General features: G+C 49.9%; 1 protein-coding gene across 1 annotated transcript in view; it reads left to right on the top strand.

The window, feature by feature from the left end:
* ZNF592 (zinc finger protein 592) overlaps positions 1–15588 on the top strand; it is a 49443-nt gene that overhangs the window by 29795 nt on the left and 4060 nt on the right. The window contains 6 exon segments of the mRNA XM_039217132.1: positions 6073–6251; positions 12134–12310; positions 12579–12738; positions 12851–13138; positions 13364–13476; positions 14030–14165. Of these exon segments, the coding sequence (XP_039073063.1) occupies positions 6073–6251; positions 12134–12310; positions 12579–12738; positions 12851–13138; positions 13364–13476; positions 14030–14165 (1053 nt within the window).

The raw sequence follows: 15588 nt of genomic DNA on the forward strand, positions 1-15588 counted from the left end.
AGGGTGCCCCGGGGACTGACAGGGACATTGCAATTGGACCTGCAAGAAGAATTTGGAGGAGGGTGGGGCTGGGGTGTTCCCGGTACGGGGCACAAAGGTGCGGGGAAAGCGCAAAGTGCGCCCAGTCCCCGGAGGAGGAGCGCGGTGTGGAGCCGGGTAGGGGGAGTTTGGTGGCCTGCGGACCTTCTGCAGCCCCCGGGGCAGGGCCAGCAAGGTGCCTCTCATCCGTGCCTTTCCTCCCCAGTTTGCATTTTGATTCTGATGAGTCCCCTGGAGCGTGGCGCCCCTGGCCCTTTGCTCGGGGCTTCCGTCTTCTGGCTGTCCCCACATGGCTGGCTTGGGCCAGGACCGCCTCTTCTAGGTCATGTGATCAGAACCGCTGTCAGCAGAGCTCTGATGCTTGGCGTCTTTCCACACTGTTCCTCGCCTGCCTTCTAAAATCCGAGCAGGAAGCCGTCAGGGGGTAGGATCCCCGGCTGACACTCTTCCCATCCTGCCTCTTCTGTGTGTCCTCTGGTGGGAGCTGGACAAGAGGTTCCCTGGACAAGAAGGGACAGGGTTCCCAGGAAGGCTGTCAGGCTTCTCTCAGCCCAGCTCAGATTCCTCACGAAGTTCCTGCCGCTACGTGTGGTCTCCGGGTCTCAGGGAGAGGGTGAGGTTTGAGGTCTGGGGCCAAAACCCGGCCTTGTTCACTGGTGCGCTTGAGTCTCTGAAACAGTACCCAGGCTTCAGGCCATATGGGGGAGGGGGGAGGCGGGCGGGGTGGGGCTTGGCTTCACTCTAGTGTAGGGGCTGCAGGGGGACGTGCTCAGGCCTTCTCCCCAGCTGTGCCTCCCCCTGCAAGGGGGCTCCATGTGCGCTCCATGCGGCCTTGTCGGCAGGAAGGCAGCACAGAGAGACTATTTCTTCTTGGTCTTCAGCTTTTAGTTAGTATAATGTCACTGTCACATCTAAGTCCATATTCACATTTTCCTTTTGCATAGGAAACTACCTTTTTACAGTTGGGCTTGTTTTGAATTGGGATCCAAAGATGGACCACGTGTCAACATTCATTTATGTCTTCTCTCATTCTAGAACAGCACCATTTCCCCCTCCCCCCAACCAGGCCTCCTCCCCCGCTAAGTTTTCACGTCACTGATTCATTGAAGAAACTGGTCCATGTGCCCTGAGAATTTTCCAGGATGATTCTGGCTTTGACTGATGCTTCCTCCTACAATTACTTTGTTCTTCAATACCCCATATTTTATGGGATAGACTAGAAATTGCCAGTTTTGAGGAGAGGGACCTGTGTGCCCTTCGTATTTCTTGATTTCAGGGAGGCATAGACTCCTTGTCTGTCTACGTTTTAATGATGCTCAGTATGACCAGTGAGTACAGCTGGTGATGTTCTGATCCTTTCATTGAAAAGTTCCCTATCTTTCCTATAATTCTTTTAGTAGCTGTTAATAATTGCTCCTTGAGTCACTAATTTTATTAGGAGTTGCAGAAGGGTGTTTTGTAATTTTATTATTTCTTTCTCAGTTGTTAGTTGCAGTTCTATATAAAATATCTTTTCCGCTTTGATGAGGTATATTTGGTTACCTTGAAATATAGTTTATGTTGGAAAATGGGATATATATTTAATTTGTTTCCCTTAGTTGATAGTTTTCACAATAGTGAGTTGATGCCCTAACAATCTCAAATAGTGTGTTAAGATTTTGGGTTTTTTTTTTAATTTTTAATGTTTATTTTTGAAAGAGAGAGAGACAGTGTGATCGGGGGAGAGACAGAGAGAGACACACACACACACAGACAGACAGAGATACAGAATCTGAAGCAGGCTCCAGGCTCTGAGCTGTCAGCACAGAGCCCGATGTGGGGCTTGAACTCATGAACCGTGAGACCATGACCTGAGCTGAAGCCAGATGCTTAACCAACTGAGCCACCCAGGTGCCCCAAGATTTTCTGTTATTTTAAAAAATTGTGGTAAAATACCCATAGCCTAAAGTTTACTATCTTCACCATTTTTTAAATGTACAATTCAGGAGCATAAAGAACATTCATACTGTTGTGCAATCAATTTCCAGAACTCTTTCATCTTGCAAAACTGAAACTCTATACCTATGAGACAACTCCACATTTCCACCCCCCGGCCCCTCGCCACCCCCCTTCTACTTTCTGTTTCTATGAATTTGACTACTCACTCTGTGTACCTCATACAAGTGGAATCACATAGTACTTGTTTTTTTAGTTACCCAGCTGGCTTACTGCACTTACCATGGTGTCCTCAAGGCTCATCTGTATTGTGGCATGTGACCGCATTTCCTTCCTTTTTAAGGCTGAATAACACTCCACTGTGTGTTTATACCACCTCTGTGTCTCCATCCATCCCCTGCTGGCCGCTTGGCTTTTATGAGTAGTGCTGCCCTGAGCAGGGTGTGCAAACATCTTTGGGCTCGGAGATCACGTTTTCAGTTCCTCTCGGTATGTACACAGACGTGAGACGGCTAGCCCAGGGAGAAACTCTCTTCTTAAATTTTTAAGGCGCTCCCCCACCCTCATGCTGTTTTCCACAGCAGCTGGACCATTTCACATTCCTGCCGACAGAGCATGAGGGTTCAAATTTCTCCATATCCTCACCAGCACCTTTTTCTGTTTGGTTTGCGTGTCTGTCTGTCTGCCTTTGGTGGAAGGCAGCCTCCTGGGCGTGAGGCGGCCTCCTCTGGTGTTGTAATGGAAGCACTGGTTTTCACACGCGTGGTCTGTTGGAGTCGGTCGCTTTTCCATGTCTTTGGTTGTGGGGCCCTGTCTGGCTGGTTTCTGCATCCTCTGGATGTGAACTCATGAAGCCCGAGAAGCTTCCTTACTCTCAGCCCTCAGAAGATGTCCTGGGCACGTTTTTTGTGCTAAACTGGGGACTGGCCGTCCTTCTGAGGAGCCAGGTTCTAGCAGTGACAGATGGTGCTTACAAGTCCCATTCTGGGCACCAGAGGTGCTCACTGGGCATGTCTGCTACTGGGCTCTTGCCGTGGCCAGAGCTCAGAAGTATGCATTTTTTATTGTATGTATGTTAGTATGTGTTTTTAAAGTTTTATTTGCTTAACTAGTCTCTACACTCAATGTGGGACTGGAAGTCACGACCCCAAGATTGAGTCGCTTGCTCTACCAACTGAGCTGGCCAGGTGCCCCAAATCATAGAGTTTTTATGTAACTGATTTTATACTGAAAACCTTGGTTCCTAAGATTTTCCTGCCATACATACACATTTCAAAATATCAATACCAATGTTGTTTCTTTTTTTAAAAAAAATTATTTCTGAGAGAGAGAGAGAGAGAGAGACAGTGTGAGCTGGGGAGGGTCAGAGAGAGAAAGGGAGATACAGAATCTGAAACAGACTCCAGGCTCTGAGCTAGCTGTCAGCACAGAGCCTGACACGGGGCTCGAACCCACAAACTGGGAGATTATGACCTGAGCCGAAGTCGGCCGCCCAACCAACTGAGCCACCCAGGCGCCCCCAGTACCAATATTGTTTCTAACATTGGAACAACTGAATAAAATTGACGGTGTATTTGCAGTTCTTTTTGCTCTTATAATCACATTAAGATGTAGAAGTCAAAATGCTGTGTTTCAAAAAATTTTTTAAACATTTATTTGTGTTGGTTTTTTTTTTATTTCTAGGAGAGAGAGAGAGAGAGAGACAGCGTGAGCAGGGGAGGGTCAGAGAGAGAGGGAGTCACAGACTGAAATAGGCTCTAGGCTCTGAGCTGGTAGTCAGCACAGAGCCCGACGTGGGGCCCAAACCCATGAACCGCGAGATCATGACCTAAGCAAAAGTCAGGCGCTTAACCAACTAAGCCACCCAGGCGCCCCAAACATTTATTTGTTTTTAAGAGCTAGAGAGAGAGAAGAGGGAGGGGCAGAGAGAGAGGGAGACACAGAATCCGAAGCAGGCTCCAGGCTCCCAGGTGTCAGCACAGAGTCCGACATGGGATCCGAACCGCAAACCCCAAGATCATGACCTGAGCCAAAGTGGGATGCTTAACGGACTGAGCCCTCCAGGCGCCCCAGTGTTGTGTTTTAAAGGTCGTTGGGAACAATTATTTTTTCTATAAGGTTATGTCACTAACTTGATACATTGTTAGGTTATTGAGTTTCTGTTTTTCAATTTTTAAATGTTTTTTTTCCTTCTTATTTATTTATTTATTTACTTACTTATTTATTTATTTATTTCTAGGAGAGAGAGAGACAGCGTGAGCAGGGGAGGGTCAGAGAGAGAGGGAGTCACAGACCAAAACAGGCTCCGGGCTCTGACCTGGCAGTCAGCACAGAGCCCGACGCGGGGCTCGAACCCACGAACCGCGAGATCATGACCTAAGTGAAAGTTGGATGCTTAACCGACCAAGCCACCCAGGCGCCCCTGTTTTTCAATTTTTAGAAAATACTTTGGTTTACTTAGTTTAATATTATATTATTTGAAAACTATGTAAAACATTTATGTGATTCCAACCTTAAAACTATGGCAAAGTCCACCCTGAAGTTTTGTTTCTGTCTGTGTCGCTTTCACTCTGTTCCTTCCTGCCCCGTATGTATCATTTTTGTTCACTTTCTCTCTCCATGGCTCTGTTTTGCAAATATGTATAGATATGCCTCTGTGTGTGTGTGTGTCTGTCTGTCTGTCTGTGTGTTCTTCCCCCCTCTCATATGGAAGGGAGCAGTATACATATTTACTGTGCTGCACCTAAAGTAACACTTAAAAATTATTTTAAAGGCCTTTTTATTATGGGGTGTCCCAAACATATATAAAAGAGGACAGGATGGCATAACGAACCCTCTATTAACAATTATCAACTCCTAGTCCATCTCGTTTTATATATTTTCTCAACCCCCCCGGCCCCCCTGGATTATTTTTAAACAAATCCCAGCATCACCATGTCTGTAAGAATTCAGTATGTATATAAAATATGAGGTTCTTCCCCCAAAACCATAGGTCTGATATCATCACATCTCAAAATTAATCACAATGATAATTTCTTCTTATTATTATCAAACCTTAATATTAAATGTCAGATTTCCCAATATTATCATCAAGTTAGCGTTCGAGTATCTCTGATTGTCTCATTTCTTTTTATAGTTGGCTTGCTTGAACCAGGATTCAAATAAGTGCTCTACGTTGCAATTTGAAAATTTCTCTTAAATTTCTTTTAATCTATAACTTTCCTTTCTCTCTCTGTTTTTCCCTTGAAATCTATTTGTTGAAAAAACTGGGTTGTATGTCCTGTAGAGGCTGCACATTCTGGATTTTGCCTTTCCTGTTCCCCAACGACTTGTCCCTCTGAACAATTCCTCTGGGCCCAGGTCAGTGGCCCCCGCGGCGAGGAGCCTGGAGCGAGCGCGGTGGTTTCCTTTTGACCCAGAAGGGCCCCCGCGGCTGCTTCCACCTGGGCTGTGCCCACCAGAGGGGGCGGCTGCAGCGCTTTTCGCCCCCTGGTTCTGTCCTGGGCCTGGGGGCGAAGGAGCCATTGCCATTCTGCCCTTCGCTGCAGGTGTGTGTGGTCAGCGGAGGCTCAGGACGCCCCCAGGGGGCCCGCGGGGCTGAGGGAGTGCTCACTGGCAGCACCACTCAGTCCGCCTGCCCAGGGGGCTGCGGAGAGCCTAGCGGGGCTGCTGGGGGCGGGGGTCCGCTGGGCTAGAGGTGTCACGCAGGGACTGCCTCTGCTGGTGAGGGGAGCCCCGGCGGCCTGGAGCGCAGTGGGGCTGAGACTGCACCAAGTGCTTTTGGCCTCTGGAAGGGGAGAGCTGGTCTTGTGCTCCGCCCGAGAAGAAACGCTCGCAGTCCCAGAAGCAGAGTGAGCTTGGGGCACGTAGCGTCCGTTCTGTCTCTGATGGATAAGGTGAGAGGCAAAGCTTGCCTGGGCGTCAGGATGGACACTTGTCATGGGGCCTGCGGGTCCCCAGCATCCTAGGAGGGTGGGAGGAGAGCACGGCCGGGGAAGGGCTGTTCTGACCTGTGTCCAGGAGAGCCAGGCTGCCATGGTTGGAGAGCCGCGAGCGCGCGGCGCCTGCGTGAGCTGCCTTCTCGGTGTTTTCTCCTAGACTTGCCAGGTGTGCCAGATGCTGCTGCCCAACCAGTGCAGCTTCTGTGCCCACCAGCGGATCCACGCGCACAAGTCTCCCTACTGCTGCCCGGAGTGAGGGGCCCTCTGCCGCTCGGCCTACTTCCAGACCCACGTGAAGGAGAATTGCTTGCACTATGCCCGCAAGGTGGGCTACAGGTGGGTGTTGCCCCGCGCCAGTGCTGTGCCCGGCTGGAGCGCGCTCAGGCTCCCCTCCAATCACACAGTCATGTTGGTGTCAAGACAGGCATTTTTATGTGGTAGGCAACACGAATTAAACATTAAAAAGTAGTTTTAAAAGGAGAAGGTTTGGGGAGATTCTTTTGGCTTTTATTTATTTTATTTATTTTTTTTGAGAGAGAGAGAGAGAGAGAGAGAGAGAGAATGTGAGTGGGGGGGGCAGAGAGAGAGGGAGACACAGAATCTGAAGCAGGATCCAGGCTCCGAGCTGTCAGCACAGAGCCCGATGCGGGGCTCGAACCCACAAACCATGAGATCATGACCTGAGCTAAAATCAGGTGCTTAACGGACTGAGCCACCCAGGTGCCCCTAGTTTGGTTTTTAAAAGTATATAAAGTTGATTCGCCAGTAAAGTTACTGTGTTTGGCATATTAAATTTAAAGCACCAGCATGATAATAAATTTCCTAATTGTAGTACTTTCAGATGGTCTCAATTTCCATTAACAAGTGGGATTGTAAGATGCCAGGCTCAAAGAGCTCTGATGTCTTCATGTTGATTAGTTTTTGTCGGTTTGTTAGAAACCAGCAAAACCTGAAAATGGAAAAAGTGATCAGTCTCCTAGTAAAACCAAGAAAACTCTATTTTAAACTGAATATCTCCCTTTGTCGAATAAATGTAGACAAGGAGTCATTTTCAAGAAAAAGATCAAAATGGGGACAAAAACTCCGTCCCAAACTCATTGGTCTGTAACTTTTACATCAGCCTCAACCAGGCCCCCTTTACTGATTTATTACATTTGAGGATTTCTACATCTTCTGATGTTTCTTTCACTTTTTAACTTTCACATCTGAAAGTTAATTTAGTACAAATTAAAAAAAATTGTTTGATGTTTTATTTTATTTGAGAGAGAGATAGAGCGTGAGTCGGGGAGGGGCAGAGAGAGAGGGAGACACAGAATCTGAAGCAGCTTCAGGCTCTGACTGTCAGCACACAGCCTGCTGGCAGGGCTCACACCCACAAACTGTGAGATCACGACCTGAGCCGAAGTGGGATGCTTGACTGAGCCATCCAGGCACCCCCTATTTATTTATTTTGAGAGAGAGAGAGAGAACATAGCATGGGCAGGAGAGGGGCAAAAAGAGAGAGGGAGATAGAGAATCCCAAGCAGGGATTTGATGTATGGGGCTCACAAAAGGTGAGATCATGACTTGAGCTGAAATCAAGAGTCTGACACTTAACCAACTGAAGCACCCAGGCGCCCCAATTTAGTACAGATTTATTAATGTTTTCTTCTCTTTGGTGTTAAAAAATATTGATTTAGTTCATTTAGTAACTTTGTATTCAAGTACTTATTGCCTTCAGTGGTGTGCCAGACACTCAGGATGCAGGGGCTTCTGTCTGATAGGGTCGCACACCTGCCCAGGTAACTGACTCAGAACGGGAAGTGCCCCGGGAGAGGAACCGTCAGGAAAGCTTCAGAGTGGAGATACTCAGAGGTTTTCGGGCCAAAGAAAAGGGAGGGTGTGTCTGTGTATCCGGCACACAGAAGGTAACAGGGACGATGGGCCTTTCTGTAGAGGGCGGTCAAGATGAGCCGGGGCAGGGGTGAGGAAAGAGACCAGGGCGTCGGAAGGGCCAGGCCCAGGCAAGACCTTGTATTCCTTGGCAGACATTTAGACTTTGTCCAGTGGACAGTGAGGGGCTGCGGATAGACTTGTAGCAGGGCAGGGGTCTGGGCAGAGCTGTGCTTCAGGAGGACCCTGCTGGAGGGCTGGTGTGTGTGGTAGAGAGGGCAGAGCCCGGCCGCTGCCCGAGAGACCCCTGTGATAGTGCAGGTGAGGCGCTGAGCACTCGGCTAAGTCCCGGCCGTGGCAAGGAGAGACAGCGGATCTGGGAGGCTTTAGGGAGTAAGCGTTAGAGCTCCATGGAAGCTGGTAGACGGGGCTGAGGGTGGCGAGGGGCAACGCCTGGGCTTCTGTCTTGGTGGAAGCATTTTGAAGTGTAGACTAGTTTCTTGTGCGTGTCCTGGGACTGGAGAAGCTGAAGCACAGGCGGGCTACGCAGCACAGCCCCCGCCCCCGCTGCAGAGGAGCAGCGCTCGGCAGCATCTCGGCCCACTTTTTCCTTCTAAGTAATCTCTGCTCCCAGCGCGGGGCTCGAACTCACGACCCCAGGATCAAGAGTCGTGTGCTCCACCGACTGAGCAGGCCAGGCAACCCCCAGGCCACGTTGTTAAACCAAACACCATTGAATGTGTGTTTTTACAGCGTTGTATAACATTTGAAGATACCTTTCCAACTTTGACTTAAGCGTGTGCTGCTTGCTCCAAGATCAAATCCAACCCAATAAAAATGCAAGCAATACTTAGGTTTTTATCTTTGAATCTTAAGTCCAAGGAATTTCCAATAGCACAGATGGATTCATGGCTTTTTTTTTTTGGTCTTTTAATTCAATGTTTTGTTTTACTTTCTTCTGTAAGACTAAAAAGAAACATAGTGTCTCAAAAGCAATTCAGTTTATCAAGCCTTTTTGTAAGGAATGTCAGACAAAAATGTAATGTGATTCAGCCAGACAGCCTACTGATGGTTTTGACAGTAAAATCTTCAGTGATCCGTGGTTGAACTCAGATGTGTACGATAGTATTCGTTGCACTTAAGATCTTCAACTATTCACATATATTTTTTGTATCAGCTTTATTTATATGTAATTCACATACCCTATACTTCACCCATTTTAAAGGGTGCAATTCACTGGTTTTTGGTATATTCACAGAGCTAGCTGTACAATCACCACCACCAATTTTAGAACATTTTTATCATCCAAAAAGAAACTCTATATTCATTACCCTTCTATTCCCCCATCCCTTAACTAACACTAATTTATTTTCTGCCTCCTATATTTGCTTCTTTTGGACATTTCATAGAAATGGAATCATATAATATGTAGTCTTAGCCAAGATTCATCCATACTGTGATATATTAGCATTTCGTTCTTTTTTATGGCTGAATGATGATGTTCCATTGTATATGTGTGTATACCTCAGCTTGTTCATCCATTTACCAGTTGATAGGCACTTGGGTTTCCACCTTTTGGCCATTCTGAATGATGCCGCTAATGAACATTCACTTGTAAGTTATTGTATGGACACGTATTTTCAGTTCTTTTGGGTATATACCTAGGAGTAGAATAGCTAGGTCCACTGCTAAATCTATGTTTAACTTTTTGAGGAACTGCCAGACTGTTTTCAAAAATGGTTGTGCCATTTTTATATTCCTACCAGCAGGGTAGGAGATTTTTGATTTCTCTACATTCTCACCAGCATTTGTTATTGTCAGACTTCTGATAGCCATCCCTGTGGGTATAAAGTGGTATCTCATTATGGTTTTGATTTGCATTTTCCTAATGGCTCACAGTGTTGAGCATCTTTTCTGTTTGGTGTTTGTGTATCTTCTTTGGAGAAAAGTCTTTTTTCACATTTTTAAATTGGGTTATTAATTGTTTTACTATTGAGTTACAAGAGTTCTTTGCATATTCTGGGTATAAGTCCCTTGTCAGATACATGATTTGCAAATATTTTCTCCCATTCTGTGGGTATTATATTTTTTAGTAAATTCTCAAAATGTACCTATTCCATTTCATTGAGTTTTACACTATTATTTTGTTTTGTATTATTTTTGCTTTTTCTTGAAGACATTGTCAAAGTCTTGTACATTTCGTAAGTGCTTTATGTATGTTTTTTATGTAAAATGCATATGTACATTATGTACGTATTTTAGAATTGTGTAAATTATTCTACTCTTTGTTGAAAATTTGGAGAGCGACCAATGATGTCATAAAGGAACAAATTTAGGTTGTTCTTAGTGACATGTCATTTTCTTATTATTTGTGATTATTAGAATTATTAAGTATTTTACCACTCTTTGTTTTTTCTAAAACTTTACGTATTTCACAGTATATGATTCTATAATTATCTATGTTCTCTTAAAAAACTGGTTAAGAGTTGTGTTGTGGGGTCAGATTTCTCTTCTGTGTGCTTTTTCATCAATTCGTAAATGCTACTTGATTCAGTCTTTCACTGATGCTGGTGTGCGTTCCTTTATACCTTTATGTTTTTACTTTCATGGAGATTTCTTTGAAGAATGTCTATGAGGTAAATAGAATGGATTTTCAGTTGCATTTTTGAAGAGTATATTTATATTGCTCCTGCTGAAGTTTGGTCAAACTGCACAAATACAGTTACTTAAGATTCTTTCCACATGTCAGCTGTACTTGGCTGCTTTGGATGAATTTGGAAATATGTGGATTTTTTTTCTACTTATGATGCCTTGTGGAATAGGAGCACTTCATGTGCTAGAAGTTGGTCACTCTTTTGTTTAGCAGGAGAGAAAAGAACATATAATTAAGTAGTTTGCATTAGAAACTCTTAATTTAAAGAATGTACAAATTTACTAATGAGTGCACCTCAGAGATCATTGCAAACAGCTTTCTGGTTCTTTGGGTTGCTTCTTGTAGCTGATTAAGCTTGCAAAGGGGGTCCCATCTCCCTCCCACCCCGCAAACACACACGAAAGGAAGAAAAACATAAAGGACTAGGTAGGATTCTGTGATGATTTACATGGACTGTGAAAACGGGCTAATGTAGTGAATTGAAGGGTTATATTTGAGAGTCAAAGAATTTTTAAGTGAGGTCATGTCCTTTTTTTCAGGGAAGCAATAGCCTCTCTTCTGGCACTTACTGGGATGTCAGGGTTACAGGGTCAGGTAATCCTGCAACACAAGGGAGATAGGAGTTACCTTGAGAGGAACAGCTGGGAGCAGAAGGCGTCTTCTCACGGAGGGGAGACCTGGGTGTGTGTCGAGGCAGGAGGGTCTAGCACTGGAATGGATGCAGGATGGTGCAGAGGTCACTTAGTCCTGTGATACTGAGAAACGGAAAGACAGTGTTGAGAGAAAGAGATTTTGAAGTTGAAAGTTTCAGAATGCCTCAGTTTCAGAAAAAATGGCTGAAGACTGTTCATACGTTATAAAAGCGACATATTCACTAAACACAGCTCAGGAAGTACAACCTGGGAGAAGTAAAAAGTTACCCACCTTGCCACCAAGTTGTCACTCTGATAGTCATGAGCCACATGGTCCAGAATGGTACCAGCTATGTCTGGCTGTCGAGCCCTTGAAATGTGGCCAGCATGACTGGCCACCGTAGTTTATTTTATTCACATCCAAATTGCCGTGTGGCCAGGACAGTATAGAGCGTTCCTACTGTCCCCAAAGCCCCCCTGGGCCGGGCTGCTCTGGGGGGTCCTTCCTGGGCTTTGAGGGCTGCGCATTTGACTGTGCTTGTCGCTGTGATGTGCACTGCATTTCTAGCTGCGCTTTTTATTTTAAGCGGCCATCCCCACACCTTCAGTGCTAGCCTGTGGGAAGGCACGGGCTTCCTGTGGGGTCCTCCCGAAATTCCCCCTTGGGCCCCTGCCGCCGTGTCACACTTCAAAGGATGCTGTTTGTGTCATTTTGGAACCATTCCTCTCCCTCTCCGTTCTCGCCAGCTTCTCTCAGCTGGGCTCAGATTTTTGGTTTGCAGAAGCATATTCTCTGGCCAGTGAGAGGAGGGGTGTGTTTCTTCCCCCTTCTCCACCAGGTGTAGCCTTAGGCTTGGGCGCCCTGGGTGACCACCCTGTGCCAGATGGCAGCAGGCAGGCTCTCAGGGCACAGGTGAGGCAGGTGGAAGACAGTGCTCCGGGGACGGGGACCCAGAGTCCCCGCAGTGGCTCTGTCCCTGCCCTCCATCCCTCCTTTTCCAGCACTACTTCTGGGTCTGACACACCCCTCCCCCCACACCCCCACCACTCCTGTTATCCAGGTGCATCCACTGTGGGGTCGTCCACCTGACCTTGGCCTTGCTGAAAAGCCACATCCAGGAGCGACACTGCCAGGTTTTCCACAAATGTGCATTCTGCCCCATGGCCTTCAAGACAGCCAGCAGCACCGCGGACCACACCACCTCTCAGCACCCCACCCAGCCTCACAGACCCTCCCAGTGAGTGCGGCTCCAGGGTCAGCAGGCCCGTGGGTGGGGCTCGGGGGTCTGGGTGCTGCGGGGGGACATGCTGGGACGGGCCCGGGAGCCGGGGCTGGCAGCAGAGGTGCCCGGAGGTCACTGAAGACATCCTGAGGCAGGGGAATATCCCCATCGGCTGAGAGTAGTGCTTTTGGAAAGCGGAGCCCGGCTCAGAGGGAGCAGAGTTGGGGTGGAGGTTGTGCCCACAGAGCCTGGCCACCTCACGCCCCGGGGCTTGTCTCGGCAGGCTCATTTATAAGTGCTCCTGTGAAATGGTCTTCAACAAGAAGAGACACATTCAGCAGCATTTTTACCAGAATGCCAGCAAGAGCCAGGTGGGCGTCTTCAAGTGCCCCGAGTGCCCGCTGCTGTTCCTGCAGAAGCCGGAGCTGATGCAGCACGTCAAGGTGGGTGGCCCAGGGAAGGGGGGCCGGGCAGGGGGGCATGCGCCTCAGGCCGGGGTCTGACTCTGTGCCTCTTTCCCCTCGCCCAGTCAGTAACCGCTCTCCCCATCCCCAGAGCACCCACGGTGTTCCCCGAAACGTGGACGAGCTGTCCAGCCTCCAGTCTTCAGCGGACACGGCCTCCAGCCGGCCTGGCTCTCGAGCTCCCACTGAGCCCCAGGCCGCCAGTGCGGCGGCCCGGGGCGGCTCCCTGCCCTCTGGCCGCTGGGGCAGGCCCGAGACCCACCGCAGGGCCGAGGCCAGGCCCCGGCTGAGGAGCACCGGCTGGACCTGCCAGGAGTGTCAGGAGTGGGTTCCTGACCGGGAGAACTACGTGTCCCACATGAAGAAGAGCCACGGTCGGGTACGTGTCATCACGTGGTCACAGTGCGGTGCCAGGCTCTCTGGACTTGTGTCCTGCGGGCTCAGGGCCCCCTTGTGTGGCTGATCCCTCAGGGTTCCCGGTGCTTCGGGCAGGGTGGGCACCGCAGATTCCAAGGTCTTTTGCCCACCCCCTTCTGCCTACATCGCCCGGGTGGAAACTTACACGCAGAACAGTCGTACGGCTCTGATGCGTCCTCTCCCGTAGACGTTGAAGCGGTACCCGTGTCGGCAGTGCGAGCAGTCCTTCCACACCCCCAACAGCCTGCGCAAACACATCCGCAACAACCACGACACCGTGAAGAAGGTCTACACTTGTGGGTGAGTCCTGGGAGGTAGGAGCCAGGAGGCCTGAAATTCAAAAAGACTGTCCATGGCTTTTCTCTGCTGTGAGATCAGGAGTCGGAGGCAAGAGATACACGAGTTTCTAATGGGAAAATGCTGTGGCTAAGTCAGAAGGAAGGGCTGCTAGACTAGCTTCTAGAACCTGGTAGCTCTTGAGCCCTCCCCCTTCGTACCTCCCTGACCCTGGGCGGCTCTGCCCGCCGCTCTGAAGGAGGGGTGGCGGTGTCGCTGTGCCCGGTCTGGCGGAGAGGCTTCCGCATCATGTCTGTGCTTTGGGACGTAGCCTGGCCTCTTCCTTGCTGGCACTTGGGCCCCCGGGCAGTGGCGTCAGGGAGTGGAGAGTAAGATGGAGGCCTAGGGCCGGCGCACGAGTCCTGCCCTGCTGTTGTCTGCCGCCGTAGCTGGCTCGCCAGTCGGCCTTCTCTGGGGAGCCCTGCGCTGCCCAGCCGGCTCTCTGCCCCGGACTCTCTCTTCCCTGGAGCCAGGCGGGCCCGTAGCCTGTCCTCTCACGCGGACTCTCTGGCCACAGGTACTGCACGGAGGACAGCCCCAGCTTTCCTCGGCCCTCCCTGCTGGAGAGCCACATCAGCCTCATGCACGGGATCAGAAACCCTGATTTGAGCCAGACGTCCAAAGGCAGACCTCCGGGCGGACAGTCCCCTCAGGTGAGCGCGGGGGCCCTGGCCCTGGAGCCGCTTGCTCAGTGAGCCCCCGGAGCTGCGGGGCAGCAGAAGGGCTCCGGGAACGACCACCAGCGACCGCTTCCCTCAGTGTAGGCCATTCTCTAGTCAGCGTGACCCACCTGGGGACCATCTACGGGTAAAGGACAGGGACAGACACCTGTGAAACCGCCCACCAGCCTTGGTTCCCGTGGTTCCCCTGCCACTGGGACGCCTTCCTCAGCTGTGTGGACGCCGGAGTGCGTTCACACTCACCGTCCGGCTTCTCCCCACCAGTCCTGGGTCGGGGGGAAGGGGCAGGGCTGCCTGTGAGGCGAGGACGCAATGAGTGTCTCTTACACACATGTGCACGCGCGTGCACACACACACACACTCGTTTTGGGAGGGGCCAGGCCTAGGCACCTGCTAGCCTGGGCCTTCATCCTATGACCTTGCCCCCATTCCATGGCCTATTCCCGTTATTTCTGCTGAACTTCTAGAACAGCTTGGTTCCCCCTCACCGTAGGCTTCCTGCTCCGTGGTAGGGAGGGCTGCCCCTCAGAGGGTCGGGCATGTCGGGGGAGCTCTGAGAGCCGCCTGGACTCCGGGGCATTCCTTCTTGGCTACTCAGAGAAGGGTGTTGGTCGGCAGGCCCTTCCACACACAGCAGGTGGGGTGTCACTTGACATTCTGGTGACATCTGTCTGTGATTAAAATGCACACCCCTCTCCAAGTGCACGTGCCCTTTGATCCAGCATTCTGTCCTGAGAATTTACCCGCCCTGTGTCCTCAGCCTTGGGCACGAGGAGGTACGTGCATGACCGTCCCTGCAGGGGTGTGCGCAGCGGTAATGATGGAGCACAACCCAAGTCCGCCCGCGGGCACCCTGCGCCCAACGGTCAGCAAGCCAGCGTGAGCGGGGGGGGGGGGAGGCCTCTGTGCGCCCGCACACAGACGGTGGCCAGCACATCTCGTTCACGAGAAAAAGCAGGGGGAAGAAGAGCGTGCGTGTAGTGCTATCATTTCGTAGAAGACAATGGTCTTTTAAAAAAATGTTTTTTTAAATTTGTTTTGAGAGAGCACGTGAGCGGGGGGGAGGAACAGAGAGGGAGAGATCGATGCGGGGCTCAATCTCATGAACCTCAAGGTCACGACCTGAGCAGAAACAAGAGTTGGTGCTTAGCCGACTGAGCCACCCAGGCGCCCCAGAGACAACAGTTTTATCTCTGTGCGCACATAGGCTGTCTCTTGGAGGAGCCCAGAGCCCAGGTGGGGGGGTGTCCTCTGGAGAGCAGAGACTGTGCCCTTCCCGTGTCTTTGGAATGTGGTGTCACGTGTGTACGTTACATTAGACGCGGCACCAGCCACCAGGAAAACCCGAGAGAAACCGGATCCAGGCCCGTGTTCAGGGCCACGGTGAGCCCGGCCC

The sequence above is a fragment of the Hyaena hyaena genome, unplaced genomic scaffold (genome assembly GCF_003009895.1).
Source record: "Hyaena hyaena isolate Hyena2069 unplaced genomic scaffold, ASM300989v1 scaffold_13, whole genome shotgun sequence".
Classification (NCBI taxonomy): domain Eukaryota; kingdom Metazoa; phylum Chordata; class Mammalia; order Carnivora; family Hyaenidae; genus Hyaena; species Hyaena hyaena.